The sequence below is a fragment of the Peromyscus maniculatus genome, chromosome 15, assembly GCF_049852395.1.
Source record: "Peromyscus maniculatus bairdii isolate BWxNUB_F1_BW_parent chromosome 15, HU_Pman_BW_mat_3.1, whole genome shotgun sequence".
In the NCBI taxonomy this organism is placed as follows: domain Eukaryota; kingdom Metazoa; phylum Chordata; class Mammalia; order Rodentia; family Cricetidae; genus Peromyscus; species Peromyscus maniculatus.
Genome location: NC_134866.1, coordinates 29,914,676 through 29,939,996, shown reverse-complemented (window position 1 = coordinate 29,939,996; position 25,321 = coordinate 29,914,676). Strand labels below are relative to the sequence as shown.

General features: G+C 40.0%; 1 protein-coding gene across 1 annotated transcript in view; it reads left to right on the top strand.

Annotated features, from left to right (window-relative positions):
* LOC143268654 (UDP-glucuronosyltransferase 3A2-like) overlaps positions 1-1,713 on the top strand; it is a 44,337-nt gene extending 42,624 nt beyond the window's left edge. The window contains exon 7 of the mRNA XM_076551788.1: positions 1,097-1,713. Coding sequence (XP_076407903.1) covers positions 1,097-1,373 — 277 coding nt within the window. The 3' untranslated portion in view covers positions 1,374-1,713. The remainder of the gene's footprint in view (positions 1-1,096) is intronic.
* Positions 1,714-25,321: the final 23,608 nt, after the last annotated feature.

The following is a 25,321-nucleotide window of genomic DNA, read 5'->3' as shown; positions in this document are numbered from 1 at the left end:
ACATCCTGTCACCTGTGTTCAAATATACTTAATGTGAGCACACCTTTAGTACCATAGGTCAATACTTACAAACATAGCCATTTTTAAAAATTTCCCTTCCAGGGTTATTTTTGATCCTTCTGTATAAGGTTTTCCTTTTTATCTTTTTATTGAACTTTTAGCTGTCAAGTATATGCCAGCAATTTTGTTTGAAGCTGATCTGTGGGTCTATATTAGAAAATGATGTGGCTATTACAAAGCAGAATGCTAGAGAGGTCCCCAGGAACCCACAAAGATGACTTCACTATAGAATACTGGCAATGGTCGAGAGGGTGCCTGAGCGGTCGAGAGGGTGCCTGAGCTGATCTACTCTGGTGATCAGATGGCCAAACAGCCTAACTATTATGATAGAATCCTCATCCAGTGAGTGATGGAAGTAGATGCAGAGATCCACAGCCAAGTTCCAGGCAGAGCTCCAGGAGTCCAATCGAGGAGAGAGAGAAGGGGTTATATGAGCAAGAGATATGTATACCATGATTGGAAAAACTACAGAGACAACTAGCCAAACTAGTGAAAACACATGGACTATGAACCCAAAGCTGAGGAGCCCCCATGGTACTGGACTAGGCCCTCTGGATAAGTGAGACAGTTGTTTAGTTTGAACTGTTTAGTGGGCCCCCAAGCAGTGAGACCAGAACCTGTTCTTAGTGCATGATATGGTTTTTTGGAACCTAGTGCCTATGCTGAGACACTTTGCTCAGACTTTGTGCAGGGAGGAGGGGCTTGGACCCACCTTAACTGAATGTACCAGGCTCTGCTGACTCCCTAGGAGAGACCTTGCCTTGGAGGAGTTAGGAATGGATGGTGTGTTGGGTGGGTGGGTGGGTGGGTGGGGGAGACTGAGGGGTGGGAGGAGGTAGGATAGGGAAATTGTGGTTGATACGTAAAATAAATAGAAAATCTCTATATAAAAAAAAGAAAAGAAAAAGATGTGTGTGTGTTGTGTGTGTGTGTGTGTGTGTGTGTGTGTGTGTTTGTGTGTTTTGTATGCCTGTTATAAGGTCTCAAGTACTATCATAGCACATTGGTAACACATTCTCTCTGTGTCTGCCCATAGGTTCAAGTCTGCAGCCATGGCTGCCAGGGCCATCAGGCGCTCTCACCCCATGACACCTTCCCAGCGTCTGGTGGGCTGGATTGACCACATCCTACAAACAGGGGGAGGAGCACATCTCAAGCCCCAAGGCTTTCAACAGCCATGGCATGTGCAGAACCTGCTGGATGTCCTGTTGTTCCTGTTGGGGCTCACTCTGGGCACCTTGTGGTTGTTGAAGAAAATGCTGGGCTTGTTGCTCAGGTCCCAGGGTGTGGTCAGGAAGGAAAAGAAGTCCTAATGTTAGGGTTGACCTGGGGGAGGATGTTGGAAATCTGGCTCTTTAGAGGCCTCCCCCTTCCCTAACACAAGGAACTCCCAGGGTTCTCCTCTTTCCCTCTTCCTGCTGCTGGACCTCCAGTTGTCCTCACTATTTTCTGCCTCTTTCCTAACACTCATACAGTACGTTGACTGACTGGTGACTCCACTACCTGGATCGCCTGGCTCTAGTACAATCCTTCCTTTCCCAGCCATTTCTTCTCTTCACTCCTTTCTGCCATTGACAGTATTATGACAGTTTCATCCTCTCTGTGGCTTCTATCATCTCACTTTAATTTCTCATATCATTTAAGATAAAAATTAGACAAATTCTATTACTATTTTTCTTATCTTATAATCTCTCTTTAGAGTTCAGAATGCCTGTCCTGCTCCATTCTACACTTTCTGTTAGGCAGGAACAGTCACTCCTAGGATGTAATATGAACCAATTTGCCTGACAATGACAACATGAATGAAGTAACCTTATTTTTCTTGGTAGATATCAAAATTGTAGTTCATATACAGTTGGAGGGTTTGGAGAATCATTTTTGATATGACTGATATGATAGATTTATTTCCCTATGTCTGAGAAATTATAATAAGTAAGGAAAAGGAACTACGTTCTATCCACCTATTGGAGTAATAGCTAAAACAGAAATAACAGAATAGCAGTAAAACAGAATAAACTAGAGATTTATAAATTGATTCAACATCAACTTCAGTGATATTAAGTAAGAAGATAGAAAGAGAAGTGATAAATGTAGAATGTCCTATTTGATAGAAGTTCAGGGACAACAAGCAATGTGTGGCTATTCATAAAATATTATTTTTGAAACCAAGTGTACATGGGAAAATCCTGTAAGGAATCATCTGCAGTGTGTGGATGAGGATCACATATCACAGCTCATATTACACACAGCCTCTTGATTTGCAAGTTTGTTACTACTGTATATATAAAACATGTTAAAATAGAAAAATAGTTAAACCCTTAAAATAAAATATATACAGAAATGAATGCACTTCTTTCATCAGCATTTTTATAACTATACAAGTATGAAAAAAAACTATTACAATGACAGTTGAGAAAGTTTAATTTGCACATTAAATTCTCAGATTAAAGACAAAGATAATTGCAAATGACCTTGCAATTTATTGTTTGTATTTTATAGTTGTGTGGATTATTATATGAGAATGCATTATCTTTGCATAGGTTTAGAGAATAAACAAATATTTGATGACATTTAAAGGTTCCATAGCTACTAAAAGGAGAATTTTAAATGGGGATTTGGAAAGAGTAGTGACATTACCATATGGGCTTTTAGTTCAGCTTACGAGCTGACCCAATATTCATTATTTTATGTGCTAAAGATAGGAGGAGCTCAACACAGAGGTACAGATATGAGACTTTTATAATTTTAATTAACCTGTTATTCCCTAAATCTGACCAATACAAAGATAAGAAAGAAAAGCAGTAGTGTTTCACTAGGAAGGAGTAGACCTCAGTAATATATTCTAGTCTCTAAATACCATTTCCCATGAAAAGGAATCTAGGTTCCTTGAAAATGTGTGGTTTGAAGAACCCATTTCCTGCGCACCAGCCCTGCTCCCTGTGTCTGCCCGATGTCATTCCACATAAGCCACACCCGACCTCCAGACCCCACCATTCTCTTGCCCAATCTGCTCTTCTCACATATAACACTGAATTGACAAAAAAAAGTCCCTGTGCTGGGATCCCATGACCAATTCCCAGGATATAAAAGATCAAGGCAGCATCTTACCCCTAAACCTATCAGGCCTATAGAAATATTTGCTGACAAGAAATCCCTGTATGAATCCCAGGATGCATAATCTAAAAGAAAATTATAAACTTCATCTAAATTCAAGGAGCTTAAAAGAAAATCAAAGAAACAAATAAAACGAAATTAACAAAGAAGAACTTGAGAAGAACAAACACCTGAGTGATGCCCATTAACAACCTGGCATAGATGAAGGAGGGACTAGAGGGGCCCTACTCCTCAATAGTGAGCTGTTTTCTGATGATACATCTTGGGAGAGGGGAGTGATTGTATTTAGTCATGAATCCACTGGTACTCCATCAGTGTTTTTTTAATTAATTAATTAATATTTTTTATTCATTTTACATATCAACCACAGCTCCCCCTCCCTCACCTGCTCCTGCTAAGCCCCACCTCTCCCAACCCACACCCATGAGCTTCTCAGAGAGGGTAAGGCCTCCCATGGGGAGTCAACAAGGCCTATAACATTTGGTTGAGCGAAGACAATCCCCTCTCCCCACATCAAGGCTGAGCAAGGCATCCCAGCATATGGAATGGATGCCAAAAAGCCAGCTCAAGCACCAGGGATAGATTCTGGTCCCACTGCCAGGGGTCCTACAAACAGACCAGGCTACAAAAATGTCACCCACATACAGAGGTCATAGTGTAGTCCCACACAGTCTCCCCAGCTGTTTGTCTATTGTCCATGAGCTCCCACAAGTTCAGGTCATCTGTCTCTCTGGGTTTCCCTGTTATTATCTTGACCCCCACCCATTGCTCCTATAATCCCTCTTTCTCACTTTTACTGGACTCTTAGAGTTTGGCCTAGGGCTTGCATGTGGGTCTCTGCATCTGCTTCCATCAGTTACTGGGTGAAGGTTTTATGGTGACAGTTAAGGTAGTCACCTACCTGATTGTAGGAGAAGGACAGTTCTGGCATTATCTTCCCTGTTGCCAGGGGTCTTAGCTGGGGTCATCCTTGTGGATTCCTAGGAATTTCCCTGGCATCAGGTTTCTCCCTAGTCTTGTAATGGCTCGCTCTATTGAGAAACCTTTTCCTTGCTCTCTCCTCCTCCAATATGACCATCACATTCCCCCATGTTCTCATCCCCCATGCCCTCCCCTTTACCACACCCTGACTTCCAGTTTACCCAGAAGGACTCATCTATTTCCCCTTCCCAAGGTGATCCATGCATCCTTTTTAGGGTCCTCCTAAGTTATGAAGTTTCTCTGGAGCTGTGTATTGTGATCTGATTATCCTTTACATCTGGTATTCACTTCTGAGTGAATACATACCATGTTTGTCTTTCTGGATCTGGGTTACTGTGCTCAGGATAATTTTTTCTAGTTCCATCCATTTGCCGGCAAATTTCATGAAGTCATTGTTTTTACAGGTGAGTAATACTCCATTGTGTAAATGTACCATATTTTCTTTATTCATTCCTTTTGAGGGGCATCTAGATTGTTTCCAGGTTCTGGCTCTTATGAAAAAATGCTGCTATGAACACAGTTGTGCAAGTGTCCTTGTGGTATGATTGATCTTCCTTTGGGTATATGCCCAAGAGTGGTAATGCTGTGTCTCAAGGTAGATTGCTTTCCAAGGTAGATTGTTTTCTAAGAAACCCCCACACTGATTTCCAAAGTGGCTGTACTGCAAGTTATGTTCTGAACAAAACACCAGAGACTCAATCCAGTCCAGGAGGAGAGTCAGATGGAGGAGGTACAGCAATGAGAGTGCTCCCCTCATACATCTGAAATACTGCCTGCCAGTTCCTAAGGAGCTCAGTGTGACAAGATCTCAAGGTAACCTCTGCGTTTGACTAAGTCTGGATTTTTATTGCATGTGTAAGTCACAGGAGCCCTTGAGTGGCACACTGAACAGATTTCTCTCTCTCTCTCTCTCTCTCTCTCTCTCTCTCTCTCTCTCTCTCTCGTCAGAAATTCCAAAGAGGCTGATATCTAAAAAGTAAATTCTATTGAGAGGAGAAATTTATAACGGACCCCCCCCATCCTCCACTGCCACCTATTACAGGTGGAAGTTTATCCTCATAGCCTGTATAGTTGCTTCACTCAGATCAAGTTCATTATCTAGAATCAAGTCAAATAAAGTTACTGCAGGAATAAGTATATGCCAGTTATGTCAAAGAAGAATCTTTTAGGTGAAAATATCAGAAGATCTGACTATCAATGGGATAAATAAACAATATAAATCACATGGCAGTTGTATTGAGTCAGGCTGTTGTTGACATCAGTTACAAGCTCTATTATGTCAGTCTTCTAAGATGTTGGTTAGCTTGTAAGCAAGCCTTTCGTACACTTTCTTGATTGATGGTTGATACAAGAGGACCCAGATTACTGTGGGCGGGTAACTTGGGCTGATGGTTGAAGGTGCTATAACAAAGTAGTTTGAGCAAGCCATGAGCAGCAAGCCAGTAAACAGCATTCCTCCATGGCTTCTGTATCAGCTCCTGCCTCCATGTTCCTGCATTGTGTGAGTTCTAACCCCGAATTCCCTTAGTGATGGACTGTGCTGTATACAGTAAGATGAAAAAACCCTTTCCTCCCATTGTTTTAGGCATGGTATCTTCTCACAGCAATACAAACTCTATCTAATGATAATTAGGAAATATGTCCAATTGCAAACATGGGGATCAGTACTTAATTTCATTGTAGTATTAATAGAAATAATAAAGAACAGACTTCTGAAGAACATAGAGCTCATAGCACCACACTGAAAGGGAAAAGAAGTTCTCACCAGTCACTAACTGATAGCTTAGTGGTGGACTTCATCCCCTAGAACTCTAGGGAAAAATATCTTTTCTTTATAAATTATTTTTTGTTAAAGGGACGGAGAGGGTAAGGAAATGGGGGAGAGAGACCAGTAGCATATAAGGGACCCTATAGATTCGGATTTAGATCAAGCACTGAGCCAAATCAGCCATAAGAAGAGACACCTCTAAGCTCTTGTCTTTGATGTCAGCTTGAGCTATTTGGGTACAATGATTCCATCAGAGTGACTGAACTCTGCTTCTGGAATCAGAAAGCTAAACAAACCTAGATGAACATGTTTGTGAGGGTAGTGTAGGTATGGCTACGCTCCTCAGGATGAAGTCTGAGGTAACAGAGACAGGAGAGGAAGAGGAGAGAAGGCAAGCATGCTTTCCTTCTCAAAATCGCTTCAAGTTCTCCCAGTTTAATCGGCAGCCCCATGCTCTGTAGATTGCTTTTCTTCTCTATTCTTTTTATACAGAACAATGTTTTAAAACGACAGAAATTATTACAGCAACACTACATCTTTTGTTTTTGAGAAAGTTGAATGTAATGACCTGGACACTTAACAATTACACAAATGCCTTAAATGGTACTTAAAATTATTGCTCAGTATAGCAGAGGGGGGAAATAGGAGGGACAACATTAAAAGGAGGGAATGCAATTGGCAAAATCAGTACAGCTCGTTGGGCACTTGCTGTTTTTAGCAATTGGCTGGGCTCCTGTGACTGCCACCCATTAGGATGGTTTCTATGCAGTACACATTCTCTGTGACTCAGTACACCAAGCACTAGGAGGCAAAGGAAAACTGGCAGAAACCAAAGGAGAGCTGGCCAGTCACATCCCTGCTAGCCAGGAGAGCAGGCATCTCCCACCTTGGCACATATTCTCAGGATATCCTTTGCTCTGCCTTCTCTTATGTAATTCAGCCCTCTCCCCTCTGCATCTTCCCAGACTGACTCCTTTCTTATAGTTTTATTTGAGCAGGCCAAAGCTGCTCCAGTTCTCTTGACTATTTGTCAGGGAAACCAAGAGCAGGACTTCATTTTTGAGGATGTGGTAAGACATTTCTTTGGACTAAATAATAACCTGGTTGTTGAAGAATTTGCTGTTTTAGCATATGTGGGTTAATATGCTAGAGAGCACATTGATGAATGTGTCTACTTTTATGTTTACAGGTTGTTTTCTTCGAGGCGGGAGAGGAAGGGAGGGAGGGAGGGAGGGAGGGAGGGAGGGAGGGAGAGGTGATTCAATTTTCTGCAACTAGATAGCACTAAACACAACTCAATGAAATGCTGAAGCAGAAGCGTAGGTTGGGGCCTGCGTGAATCTCTCTCTCCTAAGGCTCAGCCTAAACAGAACCTTAAGAAATATTCTCAGAAGCAGATCTCTGTGTGTTTCCATGTTCCATCTGGCAAGAATGTTGGAAATCCAGGTTGAGAATTCTGACAGTGGCAGTCAGCTGTACAAGAGAGCAGTGGAATGAGACAGCCTGCACAGGACCAGTGCCATGAGTCTCCTTTCCGGGGGGGGGGGGGGGGGGGAGGGGGGGGCGGGTGGAGAGGCTGCTCTACTCATCCTCTGCCCCATATCTCCAAGTCCCTGCTTTTTGCTGCTCTGTGAATGTCCATTCATCTGCCATTTTGGGTGTGGGTTGGTAAATGTCAGGGGAGGCAGAGGCGACCAACATTACAGACATAGCCTTAGTCCTCCTTTCCCCTCAAACCTCAAGTTCAGTCACTTGGATTTTTAAATGCATCTATCATTGTCCACAGGGTCCAGGCAGCCTATTGGACAAAACAGGCTAATCCTAGCTGTGTCTTCCATCTTCTGTGACTTCTCACAGATGTGAAATACATGTACGTAGACACACAAGTGCAAATGAAAAAAAAAAGTTGTATTTCTCTACTTTGGTTATTTACTTTTTTTTTCCTTTGGCCAAAACATATGGTACACCAGCCATCTAAAATATATAGTGGGAGACACAGACTCCATCTGCTCTAATTGGTTCAACTGGCAGGTCTTTGTTCTTCTAGCTGATCACTCCAGCCTATAGGCTTTAGGCCCAGGGGCTCACACATGCCCCAATACCCCTACACATTGCAGCCCCACTTGCAAGCCAGCAGGCAGGACTCCTGCAGGCAGGCTGGAGTACCATTATCCCCCACCAGACCCTGCAACCTACAAGCCCCACCCTGCCCCCAAACCCACCCATCCTCTGAGATCACATCTGCTCCCAGAGACACAGAGTACCCCAGCTGCAAGTAGTCCAAGAGTTCTGAATGGACCAAGAGCTCCCATTGGAATAAGAGCTCCCATTGGACCAAGAGTGCCAGTTACAGTTAAAGAGGCTCCCTAAGACACAGACACTATTTATACCAATTGGAGGAAGAAATGGGTAGATACCAGTGCAAAAATACATTCAACAACACAAAGAGCAATATGGCAAAACTAGAGCCTAGTGGTTCTACATCAGTGAGACTTGACCATCACAATACAGAAGAAACAGAAGAAATCAACTTTAAAAATGACTTTAAGAAGATGATAGAGGCCTTTAAAAGAGAGATGAAAAATTGCCTTAAAGAAATCGAAGAAAAGACAAACAAAAAAATTGGAAGAAATCAATAAGTCCTTTAAAGAAAGCCAAGAAAACCGAGAAAAAGCAATCAAACTGGTGAAGGAAACACTTCAAGACTTGAAAACTGAAATAGAGGCAATAAGGAAGACACAAACTGGGGGAATGCTGGAAATGGAAAATCTGGTAAATGAACAGGAACTACAGATGCAAGCATAACAAACAATGCAAGAGATGGCATTGAAGATAAGATAGAGGAAATAGATTGATTAGTCAAAGAAAACATTAAAGCCAACAAAGTCATACCACAAAACATCCAGGAAAACTGGGACACCAGGAAAAGACAAAACCTAAGAATAATAGGGAAAGAAGGAGAAGAATACCAGCTCAAAGACACAGAGAATATACTCAACAAAATCATAGAAGAAAACTTTCCCAGTATAATGAAAGAAAGCCTTTGAAAATACAAGAAGCTTACAGACCACCAACTAGACTGGACCCCCAAAAAAGTCCCCTCGACACATTGTAATCAGACCAGTAAACATACAGAATAAAGAAAAAAATTAATAGCTGCAAAGGAAAAAGGCCAAGTAACATATAATGGGTGACTTGTCAGAATAACACCTGATTCTCAGATTCTCAATGGAGACTCTGAAAGCCAGAAGGTCCTGGACAGACCTTATACAGACACTAAGAGACCATGGATGCCAACCCAGACTATTATACCCAAAAAAACTGTCAATTGGCATAGACTAAGTAAACAAAATATTCCATAATAGAAACTGATTTCAACAATACTATCCACAAATCCAGCCCTACAGAAAGCAGTAGGAGGAAAAAACCAACCTAAGTCAGTTAGATACATCCATAAAAACACAGGCAATAGATAATTCCACAACAAAAAATACCAATGAAGGGAAACACACAACACTACAACCATAAAATAACAGGAATTAAAACCACTGGTTATTAATATCCCTTAATATCAATGGACTCAATTTGCCTATAAAAAGACACAGGCTAACAGAATGGATATGAAAATAGGATCTATCCTTCAGCCTCATATAACAAACACACATCAACTTCAAAGGCAGATAGCATTTCAGAGTAAAAGGCTGGGAAAAGATTTTCCAATTAAATAGACCCAAGAAACAAGGTGGTGTAGCTATCATAATATCTAAGAAAAGAGACTTCAAACTAAAATCAATCAAAAGAGATCAAGAAGGATATTATATATTCATCACAGGAAAAAATCCACTAAATTAAGTCTCAATTCTGAACATTTATGTCCCCAATACAAGGGCACCCACATTTGTAAAAGAAACATTACTAAAGCTTAAATCGCACATCAAACTGCACACACTAGTAGTGAGAGACTTCAACACCCCACACTCACCAATGGACAGGTCTACCAGACAGAAACTTAGCAGTGATTAAGGGAGCTAACAGATATTATGACTCAAGTGGACTTAATAGATACTACAGAACATTCTACCCTAAAAGAAAAAAAACAATATACCATCTTCTCAGTACTCCATGGAAACTTCTCTAAAATCGACCACATATTTGGTCACAAAGCAAAACTCAACAGATACAAAAAATTGGAATAAACTCCTGTATTCTATCAGACCACCATGGTTTAAAATTAGATTTCAACAACAACAAAAATTACAGAAAGCCTACACTCTCATGGAAACTGAATAATGCTCAACTGAATCACCAGTGGATCAAGGAAGAAATAAAGAAAGAAATTAAAGATTTCCTAGAATTCAATGAAAATGATTATACAACATACTCAAACGTATGAGATACTATGAAAGCAGTGGTAAGAGGAAATTCATAGCATGAAATACCCACATAAAGAAGATGGAGAAATCTCACACTAGTGCCTTAACAGCACACCCGAAAGTTCTATAACAAAAATAGCAAACCCACACTGGAGGAATAAATGCCAGGAATTAATCAAAATGCAGATTGAAATCAATAAAATAGAAAAAAAGAAAACAATACAAAGAAACAAAGTGTTGGGTCTTTGAGAAAATCAACAAGATAGACAAGCCCTTATCCAGACTAACCAAAAGGTAGAGAGAGGGCATCCAAATTAACAAAATAAGAAATGAAAAGGGAGACATAACAACAGACAATGAGGAAATCCAGAGAATCATCATGTCATACTTCAAAACCTATACTGCACAAAATTGGAAAAATCTGAAAGAAATGGAAAATTTTCTGGATAGATACCTCATACCAAATTTAAATGAAGATCAGATAAACAATGTAAATAGACCAATAGCCCCTAAGGAAATAGAAACAGTCATTAAAAGTCTCCCAACCAAAGAAATCCCAGGACCAGATGGTTTCAGCACAGAATTCTACCATAATTTCAAAGAACTAATGTCAATACTCTTCAAATTTTTCCATACAATACAAACAGAAGGAACATTATCAAACTCTTTTTTTAATACTACAGTTACCCTGGTACCCAAATCATACAAAGGTGCAAGAAGAAAGAGAATTACAGACCAATCTCCCTCATGAACATTGATGCAGAAATACTGAATAAAATACTGTCAAACCAAACCCAAGAATACATAAAAAAAATATACACCATGGCCAAGCAGGCTTCATTCCAGAGACACAAGGATGGTGGGACATACGAAAATCTGTCAATGTAATATACCATATAAAAAAACTGAAAGAAAAAAAAAACATGATCATCTCATTAGATGCCAAAAAAGCCTTTGATAAAATCCAACATTCCTTCATGATAAAGATGTTGAGAGATCAGGAATACAAGGAACATACCTAAACATTACAAGGCAATTTACAGCAAGCCAACAGTCAATAACAAATTAAGTGTAGAGAAACTCAAAGTGATTCCATGATGAAATTTGCAGGCAAACGGATGGAACTAGAAAATATCATCCTGAGTGAGGTACCCAGAAGGACAAACATGGTATGTACTCACTCATAAATGGATACTAGAAGTAAAGCAAAAGGGTAGCTAGACTAAAATTCACAGCCCCAGAAAAGCTAGCTTAAAAAGGAGAACCCTAAGAGGGACACATGGATTGCCCTGGCAAGGGGAAAAAGATGAGATCTCCATGAGTAAACTGGGGCTGGGAGGACAATGAATGGTAGGGGGTAGGGGATGAGAACATAAGGGAATGGAATGGTCGACTTGGAACAGAGACAGAGTGGGCGAACAAGGAAAGAGATACCATGATAGAGGAAGACATCATGGGAATAGAGAGAAACAGGGTGCTAGGGAAGTTACCAGGAATCCACAGGATGAACACACCTTAGGCTACTAGCAATAGTGGAGAGGTTGCCTGATCTGGCTTACCCTGTTAATCAGATTTGTCAATACCCTGTCATCATAGAGCCTTCATTTAGTAACTGATGGAAGCAGATGCAGAGATCCACAGCCAAGCACCAGGTTGAGCTCCAGGAGTGCAGTCAAAGAGAGAGAAGAAAGATTCTATAAGCCAGGGGCATCAAGATCGTGATGGGGAAACCTTCAGAGACAACCAAACCAGACTAGGGAACTTATGAACTGTGGACCAATAGCTGCTGAGCCTCCATATGACTGGACTATGTTCTCTGCACAGGAGAGACAGTTGTGTAGCTTGACCTGCTTAAAGGGCCCCCTGGCAGTGAGATCAGGATCTGTCCCTGGTACATGTGTGGGGCTTTTGGAGCCCAGTGCCTATGATGGAACACCTTACACAGTCTTGGTGCAGGGAAAGATACTTGCACCTGCCTCAACTGAAGGTACCAGGCTCTGCTGACTCCCCATGTGAGGCCTTGGCTTGGAGGAGATGGAAATCGGGGATGTATTAGGAGGAAGGCTGAGGGGGGAGGAGAGAGGTATCTGTGGTTAGTATGTAAAATTAATAGAAAACTTCTTAATAATAAAAAAGAAAAATAAAATATATAGTGTGCTTCTTTGTGGTACATTCACAGCCTTAGCACAGATTATTTTTGTCTTCTATTATGAGTAAAATGTAGGCATTATTTCCTCTCTGGTATCTCAGAAAGTTCCCATGCCAAAGCTGTGATACCTGTGCCTTTCCCTGGTGGGATGAACTGTAGCTCAGTAGCGGTACTAGAGGGAGATTCTGGGCTTTGAAGGCTATCTGTGCCTCTGTTGCCCCAAACTAGCAAACTGGGCAGAGGTTTGTTGAAGGAATGGACCGAACTGTGCCTCTGACAAGGGAACTGTACATATGATGAGCCAGCACCTGGTGGTGCTGTGGTCACAGCATTGGGGAGTTCCTCCTAAGCATAGTTCCACCTGACAGATTATACTGCTATGGCCTAAGAGACAGAAGGGGCCTTAAGAGTCAGACACACATTAATTTGTACTGTGATACCAGTGAAATCATGACATCTTATTTAGAGACTATAGTCGGATGTGTTGGTCAAATCTCAGAGCTCCGAGATTGTCTTGCTCTTCTTTATTGGAAACTCAACTCTCTCTTGCCTTCCTCTCAAATCCCAAGTCTTTTTATGTTTTTTTAGCTGTAAATATATTTTATTTTATAATTATTAATAAAATTCATACAATTTCAATGATCTTTAACATTTTTTAAAATTTTTTATTCATTTTGCATACCAACCATAAATTCCCCTCTCATCCTTCCTCCCTCTCTTCCTTTTACCTTTCCACTCCCCAACTTACCCCTCATCCCTTGCTTCAACAAGGTAAGTTCTCCCATTGGGGGACAGCTAAGCCTGGTACATTCAGTTGAGGCAGGACCAAGCCCCTCCCTGTTGCATCAAGGCAGAGCAAGGTGTCCGACCACAGGTAATGGGTTCCAGAAAGCCAGCTCATGCACCAGGGATAGATCTTGATCCCACTGCCCCTCAAATAGACCCAGCTACACAGCTGTCTCCTATGTGCAGAGGGTCTAGTCTGGTCCCTTGCAGAGTGCTAGTAATAGTGGTGAGGGTTCCTGAACTGGCTTACACTAGTAATCAGATTGGTGAATACCCTAACTGTCATCATAGAGTCTTCATCCAGTAAGTGATGGAAGCAGGTGCAGAGAATTTATAGCCAACTACCAGGCTGAGCTCCAGGAGTCCAGTTAAAGAAATGGAAGAGGGATTATATGAGCTACGGAGGTCAAGATCATGAGGGGAAATCTGCAGAGACAACTGAACCAAGCTCAGAGAAATTTACAGATTTAGGCTGACTGCTGTGGAACCTGCATGGGGACTGACCAAACCCCAGGTCTTTCAAACTGTATTTTCCTGTTCTGCTTTAATAAGAAGCTTCAGAATTCAGTTCAAGATTCTATGCCATTCAAGAGCTTGATTGTCTCAGTCACCCCTCAGACTTCTAGCTTCTATCCTAGCATAGTACTTTGAAAAGAGGACATAGTTAATACTGGCTGTTTGTTGATGAATTAAGTGACTAAATGACGAGTGAAACAACGGTTAATATGGGCACCTCAAGTACCATGTGTGGCTGTAATTTTCCCCTGAATTTATCAAGTCATATCCACAAGAATCAAACTCCATCATTACCCCTGGTAGAACTGGTGTCAGAAGAAAAAGTGGCTGTTGTCTAGATTCAAGTGTCTGGTCTTCCTAATGTCTATTTTGATCTTGAATAAAGATGTGCCAGCAAACTATACTTTGAAATTCTTGTATTTTGGTACATTTGGTAAAGGAAAAAGAATCCTGCTGGGACTCAAAAGTCCAATGTCTGTTGTTGATAAAAAATATTAGTTAAAGATGTGTTATATTTGTTGATGCTGTGGAATATTTGTTTAATGATGCAAAGATGTGTTGCATCCTTTTATGTTGCATTTGTTTAACTCTGTGCAATTATGTTACTTTGCCTGTTTAAAACACCTGGTTGGTCTAATAAAGAGCTGAACAGCCAATAGCTAGGCATGTACAGAACAAGACAACAAGGACCATAAAAATACGGCTCCTGGATTATGTTCACGGTGTCAGAAAGGAAGACACTGGAGGAATGTATGCGAATCCAAGTTCCACAAAGATGGATGGAACTCCTTTAACAGGAGAAAAAGGGTTTTAAGAGCCCCCTTGATAAGAAGTAGATAAGGAACTAAAATGGGATAAAAAGATAATAATTATAAATAAGTTATGGGCCATAAAGTGTAAAAAAAAAGACTCTATAGATATAAAACAGAACTTTGTAAAAGGTATGGGACATAATGAGTCTAAATAAAAAAGATTCATTATAGATATAATACAACATATTAAAAAAGTTAAATTACCAGTTCAAGATACCAAAAAATTATGCTTTTGTTTCCACAGAAAAAGTAAAAATTTACATGAGTTTTGGTCATTTGAGTTCCATGGGTTACAAATATTTGTCATCATTTAAAAACATTGTTTTCAAATTATTGTTGGTTAAGATAAAAGTTTAAATAAATGATTTTTTTGGTTTAAAGAAGCAGTTTAAGATATAAAAATTTAAAGGCTTAAACATGTCATGAGGGTTTAAGTACGTGATATTTTGGGTCTGAGTAAGTAATTTAAGATATAAAAATATGAAACTTTAAAGTCTGACTTGTAGTGGGTAGCCATTCCAGCTTTGATCTGGAAGTTCCAACCCCCATTGAGACTCTGGCAACTGTCATGCCTACCAGGCTGGGCCAGGGGAGGCGCCTGGAGACCCGAGATCTGGATGGGCCAGTGCTCTCTCTGTTCCGGGACCCTGAATGTTGGAGGTGGACTGAGCAGAACTCCAGAGAATACCGCTGGACAGCGATACACCTTCCCCAGACCCCGCAACCTACCTATCCCTTAATTTCTAAGTTACACCATTAAATAAATATCCTTTTAACTACGTGGAGTGGCCTTAATAATTTCACCAATACTAACTTTAAAGTTTAAGTAAGTTGTGAGGTTTGATATAAGTAAAGTTTATGTAGGGTCTAAGATATAAAGGTTTTAAGTATGGAAATATAAAAAAATATGGAAAGTATGTAATGTAAAAACAACTTATAAAGGGCTGAGGATACAAAGGCTTAAATAATGATTTTAAAAAAATGCTTTAAGATGTATAAAAAATAAAACATGTTTCAGATTTCTCTCTTTTGCTATTCTACTGTTATATTGAGACTCCAAAGTTTCATAATTTTCCTCTAACAAAATACCATTTGGAATTTTTATCTCTTTAAGAAGGTTCTTACAGGCTTCAAGAGATCTAAATCCACCAATGCCCACAGGCAAAGACAGACTTCAAAAAATTACTATCAATCTATGGTTTGTTTCTCCAACTGCCTATTTCCTTGAGAGGCACATCTTTTTTCTCTCTCTGAATATTGGAACTCCTCTTTCTTTTCTGCCAAAACCAGGCACTTAAAATTTCCAAATGTACACCTAAAAAAATTCCCCTTTAAAATTTCTTAACTTCATGTTCTGTCCATTAATATATATTTGTTTAAACAGATTTCTAATCACTTAAAGGTTACAGACTATTCTAACTGCTGTCTGCATGTCCCTAGCCTCACATGATCCTACATCATCTGGACAACAAATAGAGCAGTCTACTCTTCCTGGACTTGGTCAAAATTCCAGCCTTTTCGGTCCCCAACTAAGCTCCAAATTTCAACAAAAAGTAGTAAGATGATTACATTGTCCCTTATCATTCATTTATTAACAAAGGGCTGGAACATTGATTTCCTAACCTGGGATATACGGCTGAGGTGCCTACTTAACATATGCTATCAAAAAAAATTACTAATGTTCTCAATAGGCTAAAAGATTTATTGCTACTTTAATTTTGGGCATCACTATACTCATTACTACTATGAAAACTGTTGCTGCATTAATTTTAGGCATATCTGCTTTAATAGTTATTATTACCACCTTTGCTGTAGCTACCACTGCCTTAGTGCAAGAAATCCATACTACTCATTTTGTTAATGCATTAAATAAGAATGTTACCTTGGTTTTGTCAGAACAGTCCCTTATAGGTAAAAAATTAAAAACCAAGATTAATATATTAAAACAAAGGTACCAATCTTGGACAAGATTTGGCTAATATTCAAAATAGATTAGAGATTAGGTGTCATGCTACATATCAATATATTTGTGTCATTCCTCTGCCTTATAATGCTAGTCAAAGTTAAAAAAAGATAAAAAACATCTACAAAGAGTCTAAAAAGATTCAGATACCACTCATGACATAGAAGCTTTACAAAAAGTTATTAAGGCTATGAACAAAGCTCATTTCGAAAATGACTCTTTGGGGGCCGGGCGTTGGTGGCGCACGCCTTTAATCCCAGCACTCGGGAGGCAGAGCCAGGCGGATCTCTGTGAGTTCGAGGCCAGCCTGGGCTACCAAGTGAGCTCCAGGAAAGGCGCAAAGCTACACAGAGAAACCCTGTCTCGAAAAACCAAAAAAAAAAAAAAAAAAAAAAAAAAAAAAAAAAAAAAAAAGAAAATGACTCTTTGGATGCCTTAGCTCATGAACTTGAGTCAAATGTCTTCTCTCTTAATCCTCTAGATTGGACACAATATTTTACATTCATTGGGATATTGATTCTTCTTCTTCTTCTTTTTTTTTTTTTTTTGGTTTTTCGAGACAGGGTTTCTCTATGTAGCTTTGCGCCTTTCCTGGAACTCACTCGGTAGCCCAGGCTGGCCTTGAACTCACAGAGATCTGCCTGCCTCTGCCTCCCAAGTGCTGGGATTAAAGGCGTGCGCCACCACTGCCAGGCCAATTCTTATTTTTATCTTGGTTGTGCTATTATTTCCTTGTCTTTTCAAAATTATCCTACATTCCCTACACACAGTGAGGCATGATCTGCAGGAGCTGCATCTTAAAAACAAAAAGCCGGGAAATGCCACACCAACTCCAGTGTCATCCATGTGACAATACTTGCCTGTGACCTGCTTCTAGGGCTGACCTGCCCCTGGGGCATGGCTGAGAGGGAGCCCCTTAAGACTCCAGGTGCATATGTGTTTGGCCTCTTCTGGATATCTCATGGTCCTGGAAGCTGGATGGGACACCAAGCCAGAGTTCTCTGCTGGATGGCATCTCATCTCTCCTGGATCCTATAACCAACCCACATTGGCTGTACATTATTTCAGAAATAAACCTCTTTGATTACCAGATAAATTACATGGAATTTCCTCATTAGTTACAGTAATAATGTGATACCCTCCATGATGTAGTATGACACCCTTCACTGAAAGCTGAGCAGATCCTCAGGTTGTGTGTTCTCTGGTCTCTGCTATCTACTGTTTATTCCACATCTCTACTGTCACAGGTAGTAGATAATGGAGGCATTGGGTCAAAGTCAAGTTCACCATGGATGGGTTTGGAGAGGTAAGACCAAATACTAAGTTTCTAGGCTTTTAGTCTTGGGCTCTTCCCACTAAAGTAAAAAATCTGAGAGCCCAAGTCTGGGTTACTGAGGTAACCTTCTCCTATTTCTGAATATTTTCTTACTGAAAAGTTCAACTAAGGGAGAAATGTAGGTGTGTGTGGAAAGAGAGAGAGAGAGAGAGAGAGAGAGAGAGAGAGAGAGAGTGAGAGAGAGAGAATTGGCTTTTCAATAAACCTTATTCAGTATTTCAGTATTTAGGGGCATTAACCTACTAAAGAGAGTATATGAGTTACTGGTAAGCATCTCTAACACTAATATTGATAATCTCAGTGAAGACAGAAGTAACAGAACCCAGGATTTAAACCACTAAATGTAGAATCAAGGGGATACTGGTCATTATAAATAAATTATAACTCTCTCTATATATATTAATTATATATCATAATTAGTTCAGACAAGTGAGTACTGAGACATTCACTATTAACTCCTCCTAATGTTTCAGGCCAAATGGGTTTTATCACTTCTATATACACACACATTCTCATTTGTTCAAATTTAGCCCCCTTAGCAACTTCTGAATGCTTTCTTTTGTCCCTATCCCAATCTACTACAAGAAATTTTCTGAGGAGGGTTGAGCAAGGCACTAAGCACAGTATACATCATTAGCAGCCATTTTATTGTATGTTGTTTTAACAGAATAATAGTATTAGGCTTTCCCCTAGACCCATGGCTTACCTAGTCTCAGTTTCTTGGGTACTTTGTCAATGTCAGTTATGTATTCCTTCTCATGGTGTGGTACTTAAACCCAAATTAAATCATAGTTGGTTACTTTTTCAACATTGTACCACTGTTACAGAAGTATTATTTGTAGGCAGACTGCTGTTGCAGGTCTCAGGTTTTGTAACTGGGTGATATTGATGAATTCCTTTCTCCTCTGATAATGCTTAATGTATTTCAAGCACCATGAATGTTAGTAAAAGGTGTGTGTGTGTGTGTGTGTGTGTGTGTGTGAGAGAGAGAGAGAGAGAGAGAGAGAGAGAGAGAGAGAGAGAGAGAGAGAGAAGAGAGAGAGAGAGAGAGAGAGAGAGAGAGAGAGAGAGAGAGAGAGAGAGAGAGAGAGAGAGAGAGAGAGAGAGAGAGAGAGAGAGGATCACAGGAGTCAGAATCACACTGTTAAGTGTATCAAGCCAACTGAAACTCTTCGGTAAATCAACAGTTGAATCAAGGGCAATTGCATAGAGAGGGGCCTTGTGTGTACTCTGTATATCATTCCACTTAATATTTCTTAATCATTGCTGAACTGAGGAAGGATTGGAATGTTAGGATTGACCTGTTTCATCTCCAATGAAGGACTTTGTCCCTCTCACATAGCACTCTGTTCTCTCATGCATCACTCTGTCCTTGGTGTTCTGTTCTGTAAATTCCAGCCAGATGTCATGTCCTTCCTAAAATCTGAATCCAGTTCTCTCACTCCGGGAGAAGGCCTGAACAGATTTGAATTTTCCTCTATCATCTGAATTCTGAAAACTAAGTCCAGTTAGTACTGAGTGTTCTGTACTTCCTAATGAACAACGTGTGAATAACATTTTACCCAGATAGTTTTTCTAGTTTAGTTTTTAATCATTTCAAACAGAAAGCAGATCTACCTATTGCTTCCTTTTGGTCAAATTTCTTTTTGGAAAATATTTTATTGGGTTACAAACTCAACATAATTAAAATAAATAATTATACACATATGGATGTTCATATTTGTCTATATTTTTATCTCTGATCACAATGAGGATTTGTCATCACAGAAGATTTCTCCTATATAACACTTCATAACTTTTGCTGCTGGCCATCTTATTTTCCAATTGCCATTTTTGGTCAATAAATATTTTTACTATGTTTGTTTTTATCTTCTGCACCATATATAAATTGGGATCTTAAATTAGATTTTCTATTATGGTATTGTTTTAAATGTAAGTTATTATGTTAAGATTCATTCATAATATTTGTGAGTAATTCATTGTGTTTCTTAGTCATAGTCTATTATATGCATTGTCACAGTTAATACATTTCTTTTTCTATTGATAGAATCTAGGCTATTTATAGTTTTGTCAGGTGAAAAAAGTAGCCTATTGTAAATGTTTTGTACACATATATACACACACAGACACACTTATGCACACACACATTTCTGTATAAAAACTATTTTCTCTACCTTGGTGGATGGAAATACAGTACCTGAATGTTTTTATGTGGAATTTCATACATATGAGTAATGCATTCTGGTCATAATTTCTCCTCCATTCTCTCTATCTCCTCATCTACTTCCTTTCCTCTTGAAGTCTCACTCCCATTCATATCTTTGTGCTTGTGTGTGTGTGTTTGTGTATGTGTGTGTATGTAACTGTGAGTGTTAGTGTGAGTGTGTGTGTGTTTGTATGTGTGTGAGAGAGAGAGAATAGGCATCTGTGTGTAATATGTGTGTGTTTGTGTGTATATGTGAGTGTGACACTTCATATATACATATGTGAACATGTATGTGGAAGCCAGAGGACACTAGGTGTCATTAGTTATCTTCCTTTATACTGCTCACCCTACTTATGAGACAGGGTCTTTTATTGGACCTGGAGCTTGTCAAGTAATCTAGACTGTCAGGCCAGCAAGCCCAGGATGTACCTATCTCTACCTTCCTGGATCTGGAATTATATTGCCTATCTTTTTATGTGAGTACTGGGTATCTGAACTCAGGTCCACAGGTGCTTCATGTACCTAACCAATTCCCCAGTCCTTGAGGTCTGATGTTGGTTGGTGAGGTGAAGATGGGTGTCTCAGCTCCAGAAGAGGGAGGAAGAGAGAATCTATATTTACTTTTTAATTTTTTTATTTCTAGTCATCAACAGATGTGACAGTGCTCAGACATTTGGTGAAAGTGGAATTTTTTTACTCTTTTCACTAATTCAAAAGCTACTCCCATATGGAAGTACACATGATCAGAAGTAAAGCCTTTCCATCTATCTGAATATCTTCAGTTGCATAACTGTAAAATAAACATGATTATATACAAATGTATTTGTAGATAGAGTTTTCTCTCCAGGTCCCGCCAAGTCCCGGCAGTCCCTTAACCCACTTATAAAATAAACATATAGATGCTTATATTATTTAAACTGCTTTGCCATTAGCTCAGGCCTATCATTGTCTAGCTCTTACTCTTTTTTTTTTTTTTTTTTTTTTTTGGTTTTTTCGAGACAGGGTTTCTATGTGTAGCTTTGCGCCTTTCCTGGAGCTCACTTGGTAGCCCAGGCTGGCCTCGAAATCACAGCGATCCACCTGGCTCTGCCTCCCGAGTGCTGGGATTAAAGGCGTGTACCACCATCGCCCGGCTAGCTCTTACTCTTATATTCAGCCCATTTCTATTAATCTATACTTTGCCATGTGGCTCATGGCTCACTGGTACCTTACATCTTCCTTGTCCTGGTGGCTCCAGGCAGTCACTTCCTTCCCTTCCTGTCCTTTTTTTCCTTTTATTTTATTTTACAATAACATTCAGTTCTACATATCAGCCACAGATACCCTTGTTCTCCCCCCTCCTGCTCCTCCCCTTCCCCCCAGTCCACCTCCCAATCCCAACTCCACCCGGGCAAAGCCTCCCCTGAGGACTGAGATCAACCTGGTAGACTCAGTCTAGGCAGGTCCAGTTCCCTCCTCCCAGGTTGAGCCAAGTGTCCCTGCATAAGTCCCAGGTTCCAAACAGTCAACTCATGCAATGAGCCCAGGGCCTGGTACCACTGCCTAGATGCCTCCCAAACAGATCAAGCCAATCAACTGTCTCACTTATTCAGAGGGCCTGATCCAGTTGGGGGTCCCTCAGCCTTTGGTTCATAGTTCATGCGTTTATATTCATTTGGCTATTTGTCCCTGTGCTTTATCCAGGTTTCAACAATTCTCGCTCATATAAACCCTCCTCTTTCTCACTAATTAGACTCCCAGAGCTCCACCCGGGGCCTAGCTGTGGATCTCTGCATCCAGATTCCTCAGTCCTTGGATGGGGTTTCTGGCACAACTATTAAGGTGTTTGGGTGTTTGGCCATCCCATCACCAGAGTAGGTCAGTCCTGGCTGTCTCTCGACCATTGCCAGCAGTCTATTGTGGGGGTATCTTTGTGGATTTCTGTGGGCCTCTTTAGCACTTTGCTTCTTCCTTTCCTCATGTGATCTTCATTTACCATAGTCTCCTATTCCTTGTTCTCCCTCTCTGTTCTTGATCCAGCTGGGATCTCCCGCTCCCACAGGCTCTCTTTCCCTCGACCCTTGCTGTTCATTACTCCCACTCATGTCCAGGTTGTTCATGTAGATCTCAGCCATTTCTCCATCATTGGGCAATCCTCGTTTCTTTCTTGGGGTCTTGTTTTCCAGGTAGCCTCCCTGGTTATGTGAGTAGCAGTCCAGTCATCCTTGTTCCACCTCTCGTATCCTCCTATGAGTGAGTACATACCATATTTGTCTTTCTGAGTTTGGGTTACTTCACTCAGGATGATATTTTCTAGATCTATCCATTTGCCTGCAAACCTCATGATGTCATTGTTTTTCTCTGCTGAGTAGTATTCCATTGTGTATATGTGCCACAATTTATTTATCCATTCTTCAGTTGAAGGGCATCTAGGTTGTTTCCAGGTTTTGGCTATTACCAACAATGCTGATATGAACATAGGTGAGCAAGTGCTCTTGTAGTATGATTGAGCATTTCTTGGGTATATGCCCAAGAATAGTATAGCTGGATCTTGGGGGAGATTGATTCCCAGTTTTCTAAGAAAGCACCATATTGATTTCCAAAGTGGTTGTACAAGCTTGCATTCCCACCAGCAGTGGAGGAGAGTTCCACATCCTCTCCAGCATAAAGTGTCCTCAGTGTTTTTGATCTTAGCCATTCTGACAGGTGTAAGGTGGTATCTCAGAGTTGTTTTGACTTGCATTTCCCTGATGATTAGGGATGTTGAGCAATTCCTTAAATGTCTGTCAGCCATTTGAATTTCCTCTGTTGAGAATTCTTTGTTTAGTTCTATAGCCCATTTCTTAATTGGACTGTTGGTTGTTTTGATGTCTAATTTCTTGAGTTCCTTATATATTCTGGATATCAGTTCTCTGTCAGATGTGGGGTTGGTGAAGACCTTTTCCCATTCTGTAGGCTGTCGCTTTGCCTTGTTGACTGTATCCTTTGCTTTACAAAAGCTTCTCAGTTTTTAGAGGTCCCATTGATTGATTGTTTCTCTCAGTGTCTGTGCTACTGGTGTTATATTTAGAAAGTGATCTCCTATGTCAATGCATTCAAGACTACTTCCTATTTTCTCTTCTAGCAGGTTTAGAGTAGCTGGATTTATGTTGAGGTCCTTGATCCACTTGGACTTAAATTTTTTGCACTGTGACAGATATGGATCTATTTGCAGCCTTCTACACGTTGATATCCAGTTATGCCAGCACCGTTTGTTGAAGATGCTTTCTTTTTTCCATTGTACACTTTTGGCTTCTTTGTCAAAAATTATATGTCCATAGGTGTGTGGGTTAATGTCAGGGTCTTCAATTCGATTCCATTGGTCCACATGTCGGTTTTTATGCCAATACCAAGCTGTTTTTACTACTGTAGCTCTATAGTAGAGCTTGAAGTCAGGGATTGTGATGCCTCTAGAGGTTGTTTTATTGTACAGGATTCTTTTGGCTATCCTGGGTTTTTTTGTTTTTCCATATGAAGTTGAGTATTATTCTTTCCAGGTCTGTGAAGAATTGTGTTGGTATATTGATGGGGATTGCATTGAATCTGTAAATTGCTTTTGGTAAAATTGCCATTTTTACTATGTTGGTCCTGCCTATCCATGAGCATGGGAGATCTTTCCATTTTCTGACATCTTCTTCAATTTCTTTTTTCAGGGACTTAAAGTTCTTGTCATATAGGTCCTTCACTTGTCTGGTTAGAGTTACCCCAAGGTATTTTATGTCATTTTTGGCTATTGTAAAGGGTTATGTATCTCTGATTTCCTTCTCAGCTTCTTTGTCCATTGTATATAGGAGGGCTACTGATTTTTTTGACTTGATCTTGTATCCTGCTATGTTGCTGAAGGTGTTTATAAGCTTTATCAGTTCCTTGGTGGAATCTTTGGGGTCACTCAAATATACTATCATGTCATCTGCAAAGAGGGAAAGCTTGCCTTCTTCCTTTCCAATTTGTATCCCCTTAATCTCCTTATGTTGTCTTATTGCTCTGGCTAGAACTTCAAGTACTATATTGAATAAGTATGGAGAGAGTAGACAGCCTTTCCTTGTTCCTGATTTTAGCGGAATTGCTTTGAGTTTCTCTCCATTTAATTTGATGTTGGCTATTGGCTTGCTGTAAATTGCCTTTATTATGTTTAGGTATGTTCCCTATATTCCTGATCGCTCCAAGACTTTTATCATGAAGGAGTGTTGGATTTTGTCAAATGCCTTTTCTGCATCTTGTGAGATGATTATGTGTTTTTTTTCTTTGAGTTTATTTATATGGTGTATTACATTGACAGACTTTCGTATGTTGAACCACCCTTGCATCCCTGGGATGAAGCCTACTTGATCACGGTGGATAATTGTTTTGATGTGTTCTTGGAGTCTGTTTTGCAGTATTTTATTGAGTATTTTTGCATCAATGGTCATGAGGGAGATTGGTCTGTATTTCTCTTTCTTTGTTGTATCTTTGTTTGGTTTAGGAATCAGGGTAATTGTAGCCTCATAGAAGGAGTTTGGTAATGTTCCTTCTGTTTCTATTGTGTGGAACAATTTAGAGAGTATTAGTATTAACTCTTCTTTGAAGATCTGGTAGAATTCTGCACCGAAACCATCTGGTCCTGGGCTTTTTTTGCTTGGGAGACTTTTAATGACTGTTTCTATTTCCTTAGGGGTTATTGGACAATTTAAATGGTTCATCTGGTCTTGATTTAACTTAGGTATGTGGTACCTATCCTGAAAAATTGTCCATTTCTTTTAGGTTTTCCAGTTTTGTGGAGTAGAGTTTTTGAAGTATGACCTGATGATTCTCTGGATTTCCTCAATGTCTGTTGTTATGTCCCCCTTTTCATTTCTGATTTTGTTGATTTGGATTCTCTCTCTCTCTCTCTCTCTGTCTTTTGGTTAGTTTGGATAAGGGCTTGTCTATCTTGTTGATTTTCTCAAAGAACCAACTCTTTGTTTCATTAATTTTTTGTATTGTTCTCTTAGTTTCTGTTTTATTGATTTCACCTCTCACTTTGATAATTTCTTGGCGTCTATTCTTCCTGGGTGTCTTTGCTTCTTCTTGTTCTAGAGCTTTCAGGTGTGCTGCTAAGTCACTAGTGTGAGATTTCTCCAACTTCTTTATGTGGACATTTAGTGCTATGAATTTCCCTCTTAGCACTGCTTTCATAGTGTCCCATAAGTTTGGGTATGTGGTGCCTTCATTTTTATTGATCTCTAGGAAGTCTTTAATTTCTTTTTTTATTTCTTCCTTA